At 39.4% G+C, this 21,026-nt stretch overlaps 1 protein-coding gene across 1 annotated transcript in view; it reads left to right on the plus strand.

Annotated features, from left to right (window-relative positions):
* The first annotated feature begins 751 nt into the window (after window positions 1–751).
* PGR (progesterone receptor) overlaps window positions 752–21,026 on the plus strand; it is a 36,161-nt gene continuing 15,886 nt past the window's right edge. The window contains exons 1-3 of the mRNA XM_065632177.1: window positions 752–1,887; window positions 3,096–3,247; window positions 16,177–16,293. Of these exons, the coding sequence (XP_065488249.1) occupies window positions 752–1,887; window positions 3,096–3,247; window positions 16,177–16,293 (1,405 nt within the window). The remainder of the gene's footprint in view (window positions 1,888–3,095; window positions 3,248–16,176; window positions 16,294–21,026) is intronic.

The raw sequence follows: 21,026 nt of genomic DNA on the forward strand, positions 1-21,026 counted from the left end.
GGTGAAGCGTGAAGACGGGGCACCTGCAGAGCACATGAGGGGCAAGAGACGAGAAAGCAAGGAGAAAGCCAGGCGGCGGGGGGAGGTCAGAAAGCGCAGACCTGAAGCACGGGGAGACGGACGCGAAGGGAGAGGGATGGGAGGGACGTGCCGGGACAGGCGGAGCGGAGGAGGAGCCGCTGGAAAGGGTGCTGGGGCGCCGCGGTGCCCGGCCCGCCTGCCCCGCGGAGGCAGAGCGGAGCGGCGGGCGGCTGGGACGCCCGCGTTGGCAGGCGGAGAGCGGGGGGGCCGGGAGGGGCGAGCCGGTGCCCCGCAGCGGCAGCGCAGCCCCTCGGTGAGGGCACGGCTGGCGGCGGGGAGGGGCGGGCAGGGGGCGTGGAGCCGGCGGCCGAGCGGGGCCGGCGGGGCGCAGCGGAGGGAAAAGCGGAGCGCGGAACCGGGGGGCAGCGGGGGGCAGCGGGCGGCAGCCCGCACGCCGCCGCTGGAGCCTGACGGGGACCCCGCTCTCCCGCACGCTCCGATCGTTTCTCCCCTCCAGGCTTCGCAGCCCCCGGCCCCGTTTCGCCCTCATCCCGGCGGCGGGGGCCGGGGCTGAGCCGCCCCTCCGAAGGCAGCGCCATATGAGCGGGACCTGCGCCGCCGCCTCAGCGGGCACGTCCGGGATGTGAGGAGCCGCCCGTCCGCCTGCACCCTGCGCGGCCGCCCCCCCGGGCCGGAGAGTCACCGGTGTCCAGCGCTGCCCCGGGCCAGCATGACCGAGGTGAAGGCCAAGGAGGCCGGAGCGCCTCCGCCTGCCAGAGACGGGGCGGTCCTGCTGCAGGGCCAGCCCGGCCGAGACCCTTTTCGCAGGGAAGCGGAGGCCATCGACGACTCGCTGGACCGGCTGCTCTACCCCAAGAGCAGCGACGAGGAGGAGGAGGACGAGGAGGAAGAGCCGCGGCAGGAGCCGGGGGAGGAGGACGACCGGGACTCCCTCGCGTACCGGCCGGGGAGCGGTTCCCTCTCGGACAAGGACGCCCTGGACAGGGTCCTGGACACCTTCCTGGCGCCCGTGGCTCACGCCGGCTGCGCCGTGCCCGCGGCGCCCTGGTCCTTCTTCGGGACGGAGGCGCCCGACGCCGGGATGAGCCGCGGCCCCTCGCACAAGGCGAGCGAAGCCGCCTCGGGAGCGCCCGAACCCTCGCACCTCCCGCCGCGGCCCGCCCCGCTCTGGCCGGCCGGCGACGCCCTGCCCGCCGCCGCTAAACCGGCGGAGGCGGGGGGCAGCGCCGAGGGCCCCGCCGCGGTGCCCAAGGGCGAGGCCCCCGGGCTGGCGGCGCTGCCCGGCGGGGCGCGGCCCGAGGCGGCGGGCCCGGACTGCCTGCACGTGCCGCTGCTGCCGCTCAACTCCGCGTACCTGGCCTCGCGCACGCGGCAGCTGCTGGACGGCGCCGAGCACGAGGGCGGCGGCGGCGCCGCGGGGCCGCGCTCCTCGCCCCCGGAGCTGGCGGGCTTCGCCTTCCCGCCGGCGGAGCCCAAGGACGGGCACTTCGCCTACGGCGACTTCCAGCCCGCTCTGAAAATCAAGGAGGAGGGGCTCGGCCTCCCCACCCCTTACCCGGGCGGCAGGGCCACCGCCGCGGCGGGCTGCGCCGAGTACCCGCAGCCCCCGCGCCCCGGGCCGGAGCCCTCGCTGGAGTGCGTCCTCTACAAGACCGAGACCACCCTCCTGGCCGGGGCCTACGGGCCGGCGGCGGCGGCGCCCGACAGCCTGCCGTCCACGTCGGCCGCGCCGCCGGGCCTCTACCCGCCCCTGGGTCTCAACGGGCACCAGCCCCTGGGCTTCCCGGCGGCGGTGCTGAAGGAGGGGCTGCCGCCGCTGTGCCAGCCCTACCTCGGCTACGTGCGGTAAGGGGAGGGCGCGGGCGGCGGGACCGTGCGCGGGGGCGCCCTCGCTGAGGGGACGGGCCGAGGGGTCGCGCAGCTCCGGGGGTACATCCGCGCTTGCTCCTCAGGGTGTGGGGCTGGCACTGCGGGGTCTGTTGGATGGTGCCGAGGGAAGGACGGGAGCCCCGTCTGAGTTTTTAGGCGGTAGCTGCAGCCGCGTTTCCATTTTCTGCATTGCTGGTGCACGCCGGGGTGTCCCAGGTGTGTGTGACACCAGCACAACTTCACCGTGTAGCGGCACCCCCAGTTCTGCCGGTGGCTCGGTGCCTCTGATGTCCCAGCGGGTGACCGTCCCCAGAGAGGGGGAGCAGAGTGTTCTGCAGGCTGCGCTCACCCTCAGCGAGACTATATTCCTAAATAGCCAAATATTCTCCAAAATATTGTCCCCGACTTGGGATAAACCCCAGTTAATTTCACACAAAAAAGAAAGCTGAAACACAGGTATATTGATTTGTTAGAATGAAGTGCCTTACTACGATGCCACCATGTCGTTTATTACCTAGAAATGTATGCAAAAATACCTATCTGCAGTGCTGCAGTTTCAGCGGAAATCCTTGATTTTTGGAATCATAATGATTAAGTAGGTTAGTCTGTTTCTTTTCTTGGAGAGAAATTCGGAAGTACGTCCCCTTTTCTCGATGTGCCCATCATAGTTATTGATGAGAATGCTGCAGCTGAATGGGAAGCAACAGGTATTAAAGATTTTCCTAGCCGAGATGAAATTTAGTTATTTCCCATGTGAAAGGGACATATGAGATTCAGTCGACTTCCATTTCATTGTGTCTCCGTGCCATTTTATGTACAGGAAAAAAGAGTTTCAGTCAGTATGACTTTATTCACAAGAGCTGTTGATCTGAGGAAGATTAACATTTTAACAGAGTTCCTAGATTGTACCTTTTTTTTTAGCTAAAACGGATTAAAATACTATGATTTTTGTCCACAACTTTTCTGTTTAATGACTAGGCGGATGTTACAAATGTGCCTTTTAGCCTAGTAGAGATAAACCTTTAAGCAGAAAGGCAGATGTACTTTGTTTTGTTCTTGTCCTTTGGTAGCTTGATTGCAAATTTTAAAAGGAAGTTTTGAGTATAAAACTGATTAATACAGGTAAGTAGCTAACTGTCGCAAAACTGGATATTTCATTTCTCTTAATTCTTTTTCTTTTGAAGGCCAGATACAGAAACCAGCCAGAGTTCTCAGTACAGTTTTGAATCACTACCCCAGAAGATTTGTCTCATCTGTGGTGATGAGGCTTCTGGTTGCCACTATGGAGTACTTACCTGTGGAAGCTGTAAAGTCTTCTTTAAAAGGGCAATGGAAGGTACTATATGATGCCATTGTTCCTAATTATTTCGAATGTACCTCTGTAGGCCACTGCTAAGGACGTGCCTTTTGTTTATTGCTGATGTTTAAAAATGTTATGACTGTAGCAATGTTTTTTGTTTTGGCAACTCTGGTTAAATATGACAGTGAATACCAACTAAATTATTTCTTAATTGATTTTGCTAGTATTATTTGTTTTACCTTCATTACTTGCTATTTATTATTTACTGTTTATCAGTTACTCTTTCCAAGTAGGCAGTTTCATAAAAATCTTGTGTATTACACAATTTGCCTGTAAATACTATTCAAAGAAAAATTTTGTGTATATGAACTAGTGATCGACAGATAAAAATTTATTTTGGCTTCATTCTGTTTTTGAATTAGTGGAATTTTTCTTACTTGCAAGATGCAGAATTTGGCTTCCTGAGATTTATGGAAGTATTTCAAGTTTCACTGAGCTATTTCAAGTCATAATAATAATAAATGGGTTTGACTTTTGTTCCAAATAGCTGTTAAATTGCAAAGTCAAGCTGCAGGTTTAAAAAAACAGTAGGAATACCTATGTTTATTTTTTTTATTTTTGGATTATGTTATATGCCTTCTCCACTGAGGTTTTAAATTTGAATATAAGAGCAGATTGCTTTATGTAGTTCAACTGAGGAAGCAGTAAAACAAATACTTCTACATTTTATGCTTTGTCTCCTTTTCTGATTTTTATCTGATCCTTTCAAAACTAGGATGTTCAAATTTCTGCTCCATATGCTTAAAAAACATTTTTACAATGTATAGGATTCCTTAAAATAATAAAATTGCATCATGTATTTTATTGCTGTGATACATAGTTTATTCAACTTTTGTAGAGTTTATTGCTCTTCAAATGAAAAGGAGAATATTGGAAAATTAAAAGCTTAGCAAAATAGAATTAGAATTTTTGTTCCAGCGTGCTGTTACTTTCTATGTTAAGCATATGTGCATGTTCTTCCTTTAACATACTAGATATTTGCAAAATGATAACACCAGACTAGGTGGGCTAGTTGAACTTTGGAGCTAGTGCTGCATTTTCTCTAGTGCATTTAATGGGATTCATGAGAGAGCCATTAGAAACACACATAGCATAAAGTAATTTATGAAGGCCATATTTAAAAATAAGTTTTATTATCCACTTTTCATCTATATAGTCATATTTTAATTTTTATTTGATTCTGTCACTTTTTAATTTAATCTCTTTCCTAAGCTAGTATCACATTGTGCAGCAGGTGAACCTGCTCAAAAACATCTTGCTCTTCAGCATGAATATTTTAATGATAAATATTAAAGAGGCATATAAATTAGTAGTAGCAGTATCTTAAGGTTATTTTCACTAATTATTTAATCAAAGTCTGTACTTGAAGAATCTTACCAGATTAAGACTATAGATATTCAGAGAAATAAGAGGTCAGCACAGTTACACAAACAAAATGCTTATGTTTTACATAGCAACCTCATTCTCTCAATTTTTAAATGTTTCCAAAGACTGAGAGTATGGTGAGGAAGTGTGTTTGGGTTTTTTGGTTAGAATATTCAAAGAATGCACAACTGCTTCAGACTACCTGACTATACTAAGAAAAAATACAGGTTTTTTAGTCTTGTGGGAAAAAATAACAGGCATGAGCAGCGTGGGCATGAGTAAGATGAACAAATACAGTTACCCATTTTTGTGGAGAAAGTACAATTCTACAGAGAGTTCCTTAAGGAGATTAACTTCTTGTTTTTTAATGGAAGCACAGGATATAATAACTAGCATTGAAGTAATCCCATTTATGGATAGATAGTTTGTTTCATTTAAAGTACTTTTTTGTTTATTTCTTATCAGAAATAAAAGTGACAAATTACTCTTCTGTAAGAAGAAACAGAATATTTTTATTGTAAATGCAATAGAAAATAGTGTTTAAATGTTTGCCGTGGCAGATGTGTGAATTTGAAACATTTTCCTATGTAAAATGTTCTCCTGCCCATAATTTCTTTGAGTGGGAATGCATTATTTACCTTTTTAAATTTTTAGTACTACTACAGGCATATGGGGTTTTTTTAATAATAATTCATGCAAATAAGAAGTTAAACTTGGTGAGTGCAAAATCATGATCAAAACTTTACTTTTCATATACTTTCCATAAAGTACCGATCACTATCAGAAATTAAAATGATTGGAAATAGATAGCTTTTGCTACTTCTTGGATTTTCTGTGTTTTGCAATCTTTTTCATATGTTGTGAAGTTTTCAAGTACATAGATAAATGTCTATTTTCTATTTTAAGTATCTCTGTAATCTCATATATATTGGCTGTTTCAAATTTAATAGCCTATGTAATTTTTTTCACAGAAATCGTTCTGTTCATACACCATTTATTTTACTCTCCCCTAGCGTGTGGAAGATGCTGCATTAGTTAAATCCTTCCTTGGGGATAAAATGGACCATTTTGTTATCCAGAAAACTCAATTTCCCATCTCTGATCTTTTTGAAATAATATCAGAGTCTATTTAAAATACTCAGGCTGAACAATCGTTTGAAACTGTGTGGATGAACCCAGAAATGTTTCTATACTAAGTATGATTTAATCATACATTTGACTATAGTTAGCAGATACACAGCTTAGCAGCAGGCTAAAATTGTGTAAGGATCACTAAGATGGAAGTGTTGATTTAGAATTGAATTATTTTAGAATGTTTGTTGGCAATGAATTCTTAAATATGTATGATTTGGTAGATATTTTCTGTCTTTTGGGTTCTCGGCTCTGCATATGTGCCTATATATGCAAAGAATGGTGTCAGTACAACAAACTTATTTTACTCGAACCAATAAAAGTATTTTACTCTTGAAGTAGGTTAAATAAAAATGCAAATCCTTTTTTTGGGGAAACTAGTATAGCAGGTAGGAAAAAAATCAGTGCTGGAAGTGGGGAGGAGAAAAGGGAAAAATATACCATTTTTTAGGAAACATTTATTTGCATTTATTGTACATTTTCTATTGGTCCCTTACAAAGAACTGATGTACCAGTCCATTGATTCACTTAATGTACAAACAAATCACAAGGCTTTAAAAACGTCCTTTAAAGATCTCCTTTAGGTATAATGAAAGTAACAAAAATTACTGTTATTTATATTTGGTTAAGAAGTTTGAAAAGACAAAATTGGATTCATTGTGCTGATGGGGTAGTGCCGTTCCTGTCAGTGACCTAAGAGTGACGAGCAGTTTAGAGCTGGCAATCAAAAAAATTTCAGAAATAGTATTCAAAATGCTTTCAAATATGCAAAACTACTATATTTGTAAAGTAATTTGCAGTTGATGATCAGGCATTATTTAAGTGCCACCAATATATCTTGTTCATGATAACAAAACTGGGTTATACGTCTAATGGTGCTTTAGGAAAATGAAGATTAAGGCATGAACTCTTAATGTTTTAGCAGTAAATTGTCAAGTGGTCATTAGTAATGTCTTAGAAAAATATCTTCACGTAAAACCATGCAGGGTAACCATGATCAAAATGCTTGTGTAACACTGTAGTAAAATTTCTGTCCTGAACAGGAACCCCCTGTGTAGAGTTTTGGAATTCTGGAGTTACACTCCTGCTAACACGTGGTTTCTTGGTGACCTGCAGTGTTGCCTTTTAGTTGAAAGCGTCTCCTTTTCACTAGTTTTATTGGTGAAAAGTTAATATAACATAGATCATGAAAAAAAATTAAAGTACTGTGTTTTCTATATAAAGTCTCACTTCTCTTTTTTTTTGTTCTGTATTTATATAAAGCATTTTCATTCCTTTGCACTTTGTTTATAATATTGACATCTGATGAAAATTAGTTTCCTAAACTTGAAGAGATTGAGGCCAACATAAATACATGATATTACAGCAGATGGGTCAGAAACTAACTCTTGGTTTGTTTAAACACCTGATACCCTATTACAAAATTGATCAAGTGATTGTATAGCAGATTTGTCTAGTTTTAATATGTTCTTCAAGGTCAAGGTGAAACCTCTGTGCAGATAATAGCACGAGGGAACAAGCCAAACCATATGTAGTAGATAATATTTAACTGACAAAGTGTGAACTTTTCTTCTCTCTGAGACCTGAATTTGGCAAACACTTCTGACAGAAAGTAGGGTTTCCACATGAGTTTTCACCCTCTGTATATGGAGAGGTACCTGCAGAGGAAGGTGGAAGAATTAAACATGAGCTGCATCTACACAGTAAGAATGCTGTCACTTCAACCAAACTTTCTGATAAAGTTTACCCGACTTGTGTTATGTATAGACAGTTTCGTGATGACAGGGTGATTCACTCTGTAAGTAGTGAAATACTATGCATAAGGAAAATCGCTAGACTAAATAGTACTTTTATATAGCTTAAAAATGTAAAATGGCATAGCATGCCAAGTCTTAAAAAAAAATACCAGCCACTAATAGAAAATCCTCTTTGAAAACGGAGTGAAGTGCAATACTATAGAGACCCTTTTGTCTGTGAAATTGATGAGGCAGATGTAAAATGTTCCTTTTTCTCCTAACTCTGCAGGTGTAATCCAATTTTCCAGGCTGGATGTTGGGATCAGAGTTTAGTAGAGTGTGTATTGTAAACTTGATAGTCATGAAAGTTTCATGAAGTAGAAAACATACAATCATTCAAACATACAAACACAAAGCAGACACATGGCAAATTGAGAGACAGAAATACTTTTCACGTAATATATCAGAATTAATATTATTAAAGCTCTTTTATTTTACACATGACCAAAATGTGCTAATGTACAGGAAGCTAAGTGTATTTCCAAATTCGAATATACAAAGTTACTTTATTGAGGGTCCTAAAATTCAAGTGGGAAATGTCAGTTTCGTGAGAACAAAGAATTTGCATCATGAAAAGGGAAAGAAGGAAAATCTGCACTGATAAATAATTGTATGTCTTCGTTGTACTTCTGACTTCAAAAGTATTTGTTATTCAGCCACTTGACAAACATCGATTTGATGAATTGATTTGTATTAGGCACAACGATTGAGTGAGCTAAGATTTCTTTTGTTCTGGTACTTTAGCTGTTGCGCTAATGCTGGGCTTCCTACTGCTCTCATTGTGACTTACTACTGGTTTCCCAATAGACACGGCTTGGAACATAATGAGCTGCAGAAGTGTGAATTGCTACAATTTTTGGCTTAACTTTATGTACTATTTTAGAAACAGGATCAAGTATTATGTTGAACATCTTTTCAGGTGGAATAGAAGCTATTTCAGGTAGTGTAAAACTGCATGTGTTGAAGAGCACCAGCAACAGTCTGCTCAGTGTTGCTGGTACTCCTCTGTTCTAACTTTAGGTGAGCACAACGTGAGTAACCTGAGCTGCTCATCTGAAGTTCACTTTACAGTAAACAGAGAGAAACAAAAACTTCTAGGAAGTAATTCCCTGACTTATTTTAGATACCTACTTGGGATGAAAATAACAGAACTCTAACAGTAAGCATTTTTCTGTACTGAGTTTAAAAGGAGTGCCAGTGATGATGTACACTGTCTGCATTGGGTCATATGAACCTGACCCATATCACCCAAGGTAGCTAATACATTTCTGTAATGTATAAAATAGATCTAAGTATATAAAGTAAGTATCTAAGTACTTATAGTCAGACTGTTACCTGAGGTTTAGGCTTGATGGTGTCTATCTCCTTAAGCTGTGCATCTGTTACACAGAACTGATGGTGTACTAGTAAGAGGTGGTTCTGTAGAAACTATGGAATGGAAAGACTTAACAAATGATCATGTATATGTTACAATCTGCCATTATCTGTAGTAATATATGGTTGCACTGCAGAGGTTTCGTGGTAATACATAGTCACAACTCTGCATTTTCACAAGTGACTGTTGCTTAATATCAGTTAATGTCTGAGCACATTTCAACAACCTGGCATCTTCTGCAGTTAAAACATAGAAAGAGTTACATGCAGGCATTGAGATCCATGAGAATATTAGCCTGTTCTTGTCCAATTGTTATGATACCGTCTTCCCTTATTGTAAAAGACAATATTTGATGTGAGATCACATCAAATGGCACCAAGCCATTGTGGCACCAAGCTGTAGATATTTACAATGTGAACACCCATATATGGACCAATCGCTTTTAAACTATTAACCAAAATTAGACAACTACTCAAGATAAATTGCATCCTAAAGTGCCTATTTTTCTCTTGTGTCCAAGAAGGGAGTGTACGCTACTTGCTCTGCTGGATGTCCACACTTCAGAATCTAGTTAGTAAAATTAATCCCCTCTAAGTTTTTTTTAGTAGTGTGTTGTCCATTGAGTGTTTTGAACAACAGGCAACAATATCTGATTTTTTTGCACATTACCTTTCTCTGCTACTAATGTTTCTCTTTACTTTTATTACTCTTAGACTGAGTGACTCTGTCCCACTGGTTCAGTTGTAGGACAAGTCAAAGAATAAGAGGAAAATATATATGAAAAAAATCATCATGGTGATGTGCTGTAATACTTTTACTGAGATCGGAATGATGGGATGACTGAAATAGAAATATAATGCTTCTTATGTTGGTGGAAGAATACAACACTCAGGGATCAGGAGCACAAATGGTACTTTAATGATGTATACCTCTGAAATAGATGGAGTGCTTCAAAAGTAGGTTTTGTGTTCAAGTCCCAGGTTCTATATTTATACAAAATAGACCCCTTATTGACAAGAAAGTTGTCACTTCCATCATTTTCCATATTTGTACAACTGATGTAGTTAATTGCTTAAAAATGGTGACCAAGGAGCAATTGTGACATGGTGCCGTAAAAAGAACTGGAAATACTGACTTGTAAGAGCCAGCATTTCCTTCTGAAAGGTGTTAGCTGTGGAAAATTTTTACTGTTGTCAGTTCCTGTATTTAGACTCAAAGATTTTATGTCTTCCAAGATGTTGAAGTAGTAAACAATCTAGGCAAACAAGACTGAAAATCAATATGAAATGGTAATCCTGATTTTGTAGTTCATGATAGATTCTGTGAATCAAGTCTTAATTTAACTTCATTTTGGTGTTGTTGTGATGGTTTTGGGTTGTGTGTTTGTTTTGGTTTGTTTTTCTTGTTCGAAATGATGGAACAGACAGTGAAATTAACGAGTTTGAGAAACCAGGATTGTAACTTTTAACTGTGTCCAGAAATGAATGAAAAAGAGGATAGCTACATTTAATTGTTCTGTTCGGTAGATATCATAAAAACCGTGTGCTCAGGTTGCTGTCTGAAGAAGTGATTTGTGAAGGAAAAAGACAATGGTGTTGCAGAATTCACAACAGAAGGCAGGAAGATTTTGAGATCAGGATCAAGAAAAGGAAAGAGTCAGTCAAGGATTTCACAAACCTTGGAAGTGGTTTGTTGAAGAGAAGGAAAGTAGTGCAGGATATATAGTAGTTTGAAAATGCTGCTTGCCTTCTAAAGAACCCAATTTTGTGTGGTCTACTTAGCAAAAAAACCTGACAGAGGACTGTAAGATTACGTGTTTAAAAGCAGTAGACAATGGAGTGGAATAATTCAAGAAGTTTGTTGCAAGCAGAATTAAGTCAAAGATCACTTTTCAATCTATTCACCAAAGCAAAATGCACTATAAAAAAAAATTCTAGGTTTGACTTAGGAATGAACATTTTATGGTTTTACTTTGTTTTTGAACAAAATGTTTTTACTCAACCCTTTTTAAAATCACCTTTAGTTAAAGCAAAGGAATGAAAGACTACCTTCACAGAGATGAAGGAATTACTAGTACCTGTTAGAATCACAGACCCCATCACTGAGTGCGTAGAAGAGGTGAGGCTGTCACCCAGGACGTGAGAGCTAGGTCCATCATCTCCAGTGCCTGAAGGGACTCGAACACCCTTTGTCTCCTTGCAGCCCTGACCTCCAGGCTGCCGGATAACTCGGGGTGCAATCATTCTTCCTTGCTTTCACTTTGAACTCTATTATTATGAAGAAAGGATTGCCACATTATTTCAGCTAGAACAAGATTCCGGGATGGAACATACAAGTTATTCTTCTATCAGTTCTTTCCCCTCTGTGCTCCATTGAATTCTAAGTTCTAAATTCTTTGCTGTGAAGCAAGTTTGTCTTTATACCAGTATACACTACAGAGTACTAGTTAGGGCACCTGCTTAAGAGGTGGGAAAGGAGAATTTAATTTTAATAGGCAAAGAGAGAAATTGAAAGCGAGTCTCCTGCTAACTACTCATTTTTTTAATGAAAAGATTATGCATGGTAAGGTCAGTGGGGGATATGGATTTTTGTTAAGTGATTAGAGTCTTAAGCCTCACTTCAGTGACTTTTTTCGTTTTAGGAAAATGTTGTCACAGAAGTGAAATTGGTATTAAATAATTAAAAAACATTATTTGAGGCGTATGGAATCTTGGAGATTGTAATGATTTGCAATGGCATACAGGGACACGAAGGCTGTATTTTCAGTATTACAAACTGTCTAGTATAGTTCCCTAGTTCTCCCGAGACTGAAGCTCATAAACCCACATAGTGAGAGGCAAACTCAACCCACATTTGCTATTTTGCACATTGATGCAGTGTAAATAGAATAGTGGTTGATTTAGATCAGAGCAGAGGTCAAGTTTGCTGTGTTTACTGTTTCTGATGATGAACTAGGCTGGGCTGTTCGCCTAGTTATGGAAAACCTGACTGTCAGAGCAAGTACAGAGTGATCCTTCCGCTAGTATATTGTCTGAGCTTCCAGAAGTCAAGTGTTACTCCAAAGCTACATCTGCACTATTGTGTTTATTATTGGTATAGAGATGAAGCTGTTTTCCATTTCATTTATTTTGAAACCATGTTTCCTGTCGGCTTCCACAAGAAGTTCTAAATTTAATTATGTTAAAAGAGTAATTACTTTTTTGTTTGCTTGTTTGTTTGTTAACCTATTGATTGAACTGTTACTTTTGAAAAAATATTGTAAGAGGTAAAGCAAATTGGTAGTAAATTATTGAGCAAAACCTGGAGGCTAGCTCTCAGCAAGCAAAAAGTCAACATTGGGAGATGTTTGGTAATAAAATAATTTATAAAGATACGTAAAAGATATGCAATGGCTATCTGCAGGTTTATAGACAGAAATCTAAAACTAGACTAAATGAATCACTGTGATATGTTTTGCAAAGAACAGTCCTTCAGTGGTGGGGATACAGTGATTTTATAAGAAAGCATTTCCAGTTAAGAATGATACAGGAAGGCAGAATCATATGAGAGAGAGAAAAAAGATTTGAAAAAGTACTTTTATTTGCAGAGAGGAGGAACTGAGAGTTTGCAAACAAGAGCCTTGCTTCTGTGCAGGTTGGCGTCAATTCAGCACAGATGCACTTACACAAATAACTGCTTGCATATGATACCCCTGGTGAGGATAAAGCTTTATGTTTTCCATATTTTGCACATCTGCAAAACTTCTGCAGCTCATTAGTTTATTTGAGTGATTTTAAGTGACTTACGGCATGTCAGTGAGCTAAATTAATACTGCCATTTTTAATTTAAAGACACTGTATGTGCAATTTCCAGCAGTATTTGGATTAAAATTTCTTAGTGCCGGAGTAGGATCTGTAGTGCTTTACTGACAGCAAAACCTGTGATCGTGTTTGTGTGTGTGCACCATTGGCATTTTGACCACTTTCTCATATAAACCTGCCAGTATAGCATTAGTCATTACAGTAATTAAAATTGTATTTGCCTGTTTGCATTAGGAATTCCACTTTTGCTAACACAAAAGGACTTTGCTGGAGGTTAAAGAAAATGCTATCCTACCAGAATCTGGAACATATGAGTTACAGATGAAATTGTCTCTGTTTTTTCTCCATATTCTAAATCAAATCTAGGTCACAAGCTGAAAAATGTTAATTAGTTGAGAGAGAGCTACAATGTGCACTTTCAAAAAGAGGTGAAAAGTAAACATGTATAAGAAACATAACATGGAGTGAAGGCTTCTGAGAAAGTGACAGTTGCCAGAAAGTTGCCAGATTCATATTTTTGTAAGAAACACAAATATCAATCTTTACTTTCTGACCTATGCTCTAGTGACTCGACTGTTACCCCGTTTTTTCTCTTTTTTTTTTTCCCTGTTAATACTGACAGTAGTCATATAAAAGACACTGAATGACCAGCTACCAGGAACAGGGATTTTATCTTGACAGAGGTCTTTGGATACTTCATTAGTGAATGCATTTTATATAACTAACTGCAATGCTCACATATTGAAGCCAATCAATTAACATACAGATGATCCTAAAGACTGAGATACTGCATATGTATTTTCAAATAAGTATTTTAGCTTCCCATGAAAAAATTCCACATAGCTTTATCTAACTAAATATTGTCCCATAATTTTGAAATTAACTAGATATCTGGCATGTTTTCCATTTCTTACACAAGCTGTCAGATGATTGCTGCTACTTAAATATTAATTTCAAGCAAATAGCAGTTTCACAGAATGGTAGAAATTGTTTCAGATGAGAAGATTTACTTAGATTTTATGATATGGGATCCAATCAGATGACTGAGGTAATAAAAAAATCCACGAGAGATGAGACTACAAAATAATTGAACCTTATGTGTTTTCCAAATAAGTTGCATCTGAATGAGAATGAGTAGAGTACACTTAGGGATGGGAGGTGTTGGGTAGAGATTGGATAGTGGTGAGCAGAGTGGAAGACTCACAGGAAAGTGTAATTCAAGCTCAGGATGTAACTGTGGCTTTTTTATACTCTTGAAGACAAGGAAGTGTTTGACAGTAAGAATCAAGAAGCACCTGAGATTTTATCACCATAGTCTCATGGGATGGTTGGGTTTGCAGGTTTTTGGCTTTTTCTTGCTTTTTTATGCTGGTATCAGGGAGACTTTATGCAAGAAATAAACTAGGTAAAGATATAATAAAGATTAGGTCATGGTTCATTATTATATTTGTAGATAAATACAGTTTATTAAATAAATAGAAATAATATTAACTTTTTGAAGATCAAAGCAAATGCTTATTTTAAAGCTGTTCTTGCCTTTGAAAAGACTGAATGCTTTTGTAGCTAATGAAGGCAAAGCAAGACAAGGAAAAACTGCAAATAATCCGAAGGAAGATGTGTTCAAAATAAAGTGTTTTGCTTCCTGGTCTGTTGCCAAAAGCAAGACAGATTTTTATTCATTTGGTTACTTTTGGTAACGTCTCCTGTAAGAAGGAATCTAGGATTAGCATTATTGGGAGAACGTAAATGAGAATTTCTTCTGATTTATTGCATTACTAAATACTTTTAAAATGCCAGGCAATGCGTGAGGCAGCTGGTTTTATTTTACCAGTTGTTTTTTAAAAGAAAAAAAATGTTATAAAAATGAATTTCAGGCAATCAGGTTTCTTTTGCTAGAACCAAACAAGTAGTCTTAAAAGTGTGGGTAAGAAGTAAATTAATTATCTAAAAATGTGTTAGCACAGAAGCAAATATATTGTTTCACATGGTTTAGCACTAGCTCTTTTGTTAGAATAGAATGTTCTTTCTCCTGCACTCTCATCTGAGGATTCATTTTCAGTTTGTCTTTCTTCTGTGGAGAAAAGTTATTGGTGAACAGTTGCTCATTTTACCACGTGCAGAGAAAGGAGAGAATAGAGTTATAAAGAAAGCTGAATAGCAGCATCTGAGTAGAATAATAATCTCAGACATATTTGCTGCTGGTGACATCAGATGGCTCACTCAAAGTAATACTGATCCAGAAATCAGTGAAAATTTAAGAGAGTTGATGTTAATGTCAGTTATAGTTGGAGGTCCACATCCACAATATGCCATAGGGGATGTATCCATGATATCAGTACTTCCTGTAGTCTGTCCATACTATTATGATGTATTTTGTTGCTCTCTAAATGAATAATGTTTTTATGTTTTCATGTGTTCATGCTAGGTACCGGTAAGAAACTGAAAATACAGAAATGAATAGAGGATGATGTGCACAAACAGGCAGGATTTTAAAGTTAAACCTTACAGGGTAAACTTGGACCTAATTTGAAAGGATATGTGAAGATCAGCTTTGATTTCTTCTTACGTATCTACTTCCTTAGCCTGGCTTAATTATTCAAAATTAAAATTGATCACAGAAATAATCAATATTATACTAAAGCATAAAAGTATACTTATTTTTTATTCTCTTCAAGTGAAATTTGTGAGTATCATTGAAGCTTGTGCTTAAAAGAATGTTGGGACATCAGCTGAATTTCATTTTTTGCTCAGCTAGAAGCTAATTTCATTTAAAAAATTCCATCTTAACACAGTAATGACAGGCTCTTCCTAACTGAGTCATTCAGAATTAAACAAGAAACTAAGAACTAACCTACCTAAACCAAAAAGTTACAGTGTCCTTCTTTTTGTCCTTTTTGGCTACGTTGGCTGCATCTGTTCAGTTGGTATTTCAGCAAGTATAGTACAAACTGCTTCTCTGTCAAGAGGTAATTTACTCTGCCTAGAGGGTTCATTTTTTGCAATACTTAATGCTCCAAATTCTCCATTCAGTTTTCTTTTGGAAACTCCACATCAATCCAAGCAAAATTCGCTTAATTACTTTAAAAACAGGAACAAAAATGTAAACAAAAAATAATTTTGAAAGGAATAAATTGGTCTCTCCTCATGCTTGATTTACATATGAAAAATGGATAGTGCGATAATTTAAGTAGTTCGTATTGTCTCTTAATTCTTTTGAAACTTTGTAGTTGGGGAGTTTCACTCCTAAGCAGGCCAAATAAATTATTATATTTAAATAGGAATACATTGTTATTTAAAAGTTAGCATAAAATGAAGGAGTCCTTTAATGGGTCGAGTATACTTTTTTGAACCTCTGTTATTTTTGGAGTGTTTATACACAGAAATAATTTTGTCATGTTAGAAAACATGGTATTAATTCTGTTTTTCTGTTGCCTACAGGGCAGCACAACTATTTGTGTGCTGGAAGAAATGACTGCATAGTTGATAAAATTCGTAGGAAGAACTGTCCGGCGTGTCGCTTGAGGAAGTGCTGTCAAGCTGGGATGGTCCTGGGAGGTGAGCTGCTTTTCAAATCTGATTCAGAAAAGCAGGCAGTCAAGAACACCAAGAACACTACCTTCAATCTGTTGAGTTTAAACTTTAATACTGCAAAGGAAAGAAATACATTAAAAGGTTATTTTTGGAAGAATTACCTGATATTTAAAATAATTTAGAATTCCTTTAATTTTTCTTTAATGAGTCTGGAAATCCTGAAAAAGAAAAACCTTTCTGTGGGAATGTCTCTTTCCTACGGTGTACCCTTGTACTATTTCTTGCAAGGGAAAGAATTGTGTCTTTGGTGTGTATTTGTTAATAATTTTGGATCAGAGAATTTGCTCTAGGTAAAAAATAAAAAGAAGATCAAGATTGACGCTAAAATCAAGAATTGGTACTATCTCCTTCTCTTTTCTCTTGTGCTCTCCATCATTATGTCAATAAAATGATATCCTTCTCTTCCACTGAAGAGGGCCAAGCAGAGGTTGCACCAGCACCATAGACTTTGCATGCTGCGTGCTGGGAATTCTCATCTTTGTATTAGTTCTTGCTGTAACAGATTTGCCTTTTTTATGCAACTTTAATCAAAATTGAGCACTGTGTATTTAGAAACCCACAGGGAGAGAATGGTATAGGATCAGGTAGTCACATGGCAAGTTATGCTGTGCTGACATGCAGGAATGATGTGTATTTTTTCATATTTTTTCATGAGAACTTTAGCTGTATAAAGTTTTGGACCAGCACAACACCTCAAAATACATGACAAAGACTGTAAGAAATGGCTATGTAAAGAAGATAGAAATAATATGTTTTCAAAGGAAATTAAAAAAAAGAACAAAAAAAAAGCTGATTTCATCCTAATATAATTTATTTTAGTGTATCAGACCTCTCTCACCATTCTCTCTGCATTTTATATATTGCTCTTTGTCGCTGTCAGAACCGGCATTATATACTGTGTGTAAGTGTACTATCTGGCCAATCCGTGTTCATTTGTAAATTAAAACGTGTATATAGTTTTCAGGCTGATATTTTGCTTGCACATCTATACGCTTTCAGCTCCTGTAGTATTGTATGGAGTTGGAGTATTCTGCATGCGTGGCCATTGTGTCATTCTTATAGTTTATACATTTATCAGTGCTATAAATCAGCAGTTCCCAACCAGTAAGCAGCTGTTGCTGGCTCTTGGTACTTCATCTTCTGCAAGCGATGGTGCTGCAGCTCCCGGGAGCAGCCAGTGGGGTGAGAGGAGGGAGAGGTGATGCTGCAGTTCAGGCTGTGTCCTGTGCCCCTCAGCCTCCCTAGACCTTTGAGTTGTCTTCTCCAAACTGCATCCCTCTCACCCCACACCACTGGAGACAGAGTAACGAGACCCAGCAATCTAATCGGGGTTCCGGTTTCTCAATCCTTCCTGCACCTTGGTCAGTCAGTGCCGCCTCTCGGTGAAAAATAATGGAGCTGACAAGCGTGTTGGTGACACCAGATGAGGGAAGAGGGATGAATCAGAGAGAACAGGTGTTTCAGGGCTGGGGTAGGACTGCATCAGGGAAACAGTGTTACTACAAAGGCAGACTTTTCACCCTGAACCTGAAGCATTGTGACAGAAGAGTCCCTCAGGTTTGGGAGAAGGGAAAGACAGGGGTCCAAAGTGGGCTGTGGAAAATGTGTGATAAGAATGGAGACTTGGGAAAGGAGGATGTGGCAGATAGAATGCCTGTCTTTTAAGGTTTGAGATAACTTGTAAGGTTGTCTTGTAATGTTTCAGTGACTTGATCTATAAAAGATATCCCTGTCTATGGCAGGGGGATTGGACTAGATGATCTTTAAAGGTCCCTTCCAACCCAAACTATTCTATGCTTGTAACTGGTGTAAATTAATACAGGTAAAAATTCATTCCAGGCTGTGAGTTTTGCACAGCCGAGAGTCTGATGATGATCTAATCAGAATTTTTGCGTATGATAGCCTGGACAACACCAATAACTAAACCCCAAGTATTTTAACATCACAGGCAGCCCTGTTTCAACAAGCAGAAGAGTGTGCGATGACTCACTAGCATCATCTAGTTGTTGTGTTTCAGCATTGTTCTGCATCATAATTCTACACAGGAAGAGTAGCCAGAAGGTTTGGCTTCGTTCTACATTTTGCATGCATTTATGGATGCTAGTTTTCCTACTGTTTTTTAATATATACATTTTGCTCTGGGTGGAGGTACATAAAATGAAAAAAGGTGGATGCTTTTGTTAGCAATATTTCTGAGATGGTCTGTCCGTATTAGTTTGTCCTCATACGAGGATGTTATGTCCTCATACTTGAAACCAAGACCTGAGGATAAAGGTGCTCTGACTCTTAGTTCTGTACCATTGGGTTTGAAGAGTAAAAAGTTCCTCTTTGCATCACCTTTTTTTCTCAGCCATTACTAAGCAAGTATAAATAGTTTCTTTGTACCTAGTGCTAAGTCGTTCTATCTAGCCAGTTCATTGCATTGTTTAGCCCATTTCTAAACATACCTAATCAAAGCTGTCTTCCATTTTGGGGGGGGACTGGTGTTCTTCTGTAAATAAATCATTTGGCAGCAAAAAGGAAGTAAAAGAGAACAGAGGGACAATGGAAAAAAGGGAATATCTAATGAAGCCAGGACTGTGGCATCTCTAGGTTTTTCTCAGCTGCCTCATGTTGAGTGTAGTATTTTGGGTGCTCTTAGTGATGTCAGCAGTTCTGAGGGGATTAGTAAGCTAATTATTCAATACAGATTGAAATGGAGCGCTTAATAGTGAAAAGAGAAGACAAATGTAGGCAAAAAATTGAGAAAAACTGGAGTCAGATTATATTATTTGTAAATGAGGGTTTAAAATTCGAACCAACAAAAAGACTCAAGATAGACAGTTTAACCATTTCTGCTGTTGTTCTCATCTTCCTTACTATCGCTCTTCTGCCATTTCCTATACTTCCTTTATTGTATCACGTGAACAATATTTCCTACCCGTGACTTGCTGTGCTGATCAACACAGTATGATTCACTTATGGGATCCTACTGAGCTTAGATAATTTTCCCCAGGATGTAAGAATCCATAAGCAAGTTTCCAGTTCACAGAACAAATTGCATATTTTTATGCAAATGGATATTTTTAACAAATCTGAATTTTCAATGCTTTAAATATTTTCCTGTGTTTACAGCCTATTATATTTTAAGATATTGTGTGTGTTTTCTGATTTCTGCCATTCAGAACTTACATAGATACATTTTTGTTCTTTTACTCCTGCTCCTTAATTTCTTAATGCTAGCCTCCAGTTACTAAACACAGACCTCCAATGTTGCTTAATCAAGGTGAGAAGGACTAAGATTTTACAGGATGTTAACTATGAGATTCTAAAGATTCTTATTACAGTAATTAAATTAAACTTACTGCTGGGAGAAGTACACTTCTCTTCCACTGAATGTTACAGATTGGCAACCATATAGATAATAACATAATATTACATGGACAATAGTTCCATTTTCTGACTTTGATTTCAAAGCAATTAAATTAACCTGAATTGCTGTAAAATAAATTGCAGTTAGTTGTTAGTAAATTATAGAATAGCAACAAATAGCCTTAGTAACCAATTTAACTATATGGACTGTTTCTTATTTCTAATATGTTGAAGGAAAATATCTTTTGTAATTCCTTAATTGTCATTCTCTGTGGAAGTGCTAATTGTCTTTGAATTTTATCATCTCATAACTGGACACATTAATCTATCCCCTTTCTGTTTTTCTACCTAATAGGATAGCGCTTTTTTTTCTCCTATCAGTGAATCTAATTTCCCAGGCTGTCTATCAAAGATTTCTTGTTCAGCTGTATTGCTAAATTATCACTTTCTTCATTGTTTCAGTCATCTTTCAGTCCACATTGCAATGATTACATGCAGACAAATTTGAATTAATTTTCCAGGTAATATTTTCTGTGGTAGCATCAAATGGTTTATTAAAACCAAGATGTATTATTTCTGCGTTGCTGCTTTGTTCCTTTATTTTGTATACACCCTCCTAAGGTGTACACAGCTTGTTCTCCCACACAAAACGTAAGAGCATAGTGACCTTAAAATCAGAGCCATGGTGTTCTGTCAAGAATAATAAATCATTGACATCCTGATTGCAGAGTGTGGAGAAGGATAGTGAGATGTTATGCTTTTACTAGAAACCCAACCATTTTAATAGGAAATGCCCACTATCAGTAATGTCTGATTGGCAGTATGGTTCTGGATACCTAGCTAAAAGAATATTAAAATACAGAATTATGTATTAAGGATAAAATCATATTTGATTATGAGATTAATTCAATTTTATGTTTAAAATTTCTCTGTTTTCTAGGTACATGTAGTACACGTGCACTACGCACATGCTATTTAGAGTGATCAAGGGTAAGGGAACTGTGCGTACTAGGAAATTGCTTGAGTGGCTGGCTATCTTAAATTAATGGAAGTGTTACAAAGAAAAGGTGTGCTGTCTAAATATGCACATACGGGTTTTAATTTTAAGATAAATATTTTCCAGAGTGGATTAATATCCTTTACACATTTTAAGAATAAGTGGAGACATTTGTTTACCTTACAGCTGGAAATTATCTGGATATTTTTGTAAGCAGCAGTTGAAAAACTAAGGTACTGTCTCATCTCTGTTGTTTTCCCTATGTCCTTAAGAGTTTGCATTAATTTGACATGGTCTCCTTGTGGTAGATGGGGAAGTCTACTCTGACTTATTAGTAGTCACCTCTCCA

Source organism: Caloenas nicobarica, chromosome 1 (genome assembly GCF_036013445.1).
Source record: "Caloenas nicobarica isolate bCalNic1 chromosome 1, bCalNic1.hap1, whole genome shotgun sequence".
NCBI classification, from domain to species: Eukaryota; Metazoa; Chordata; class Aves; order Columbiformes; family Columbidae; genus Caloenas; species Caloenas nicobarica.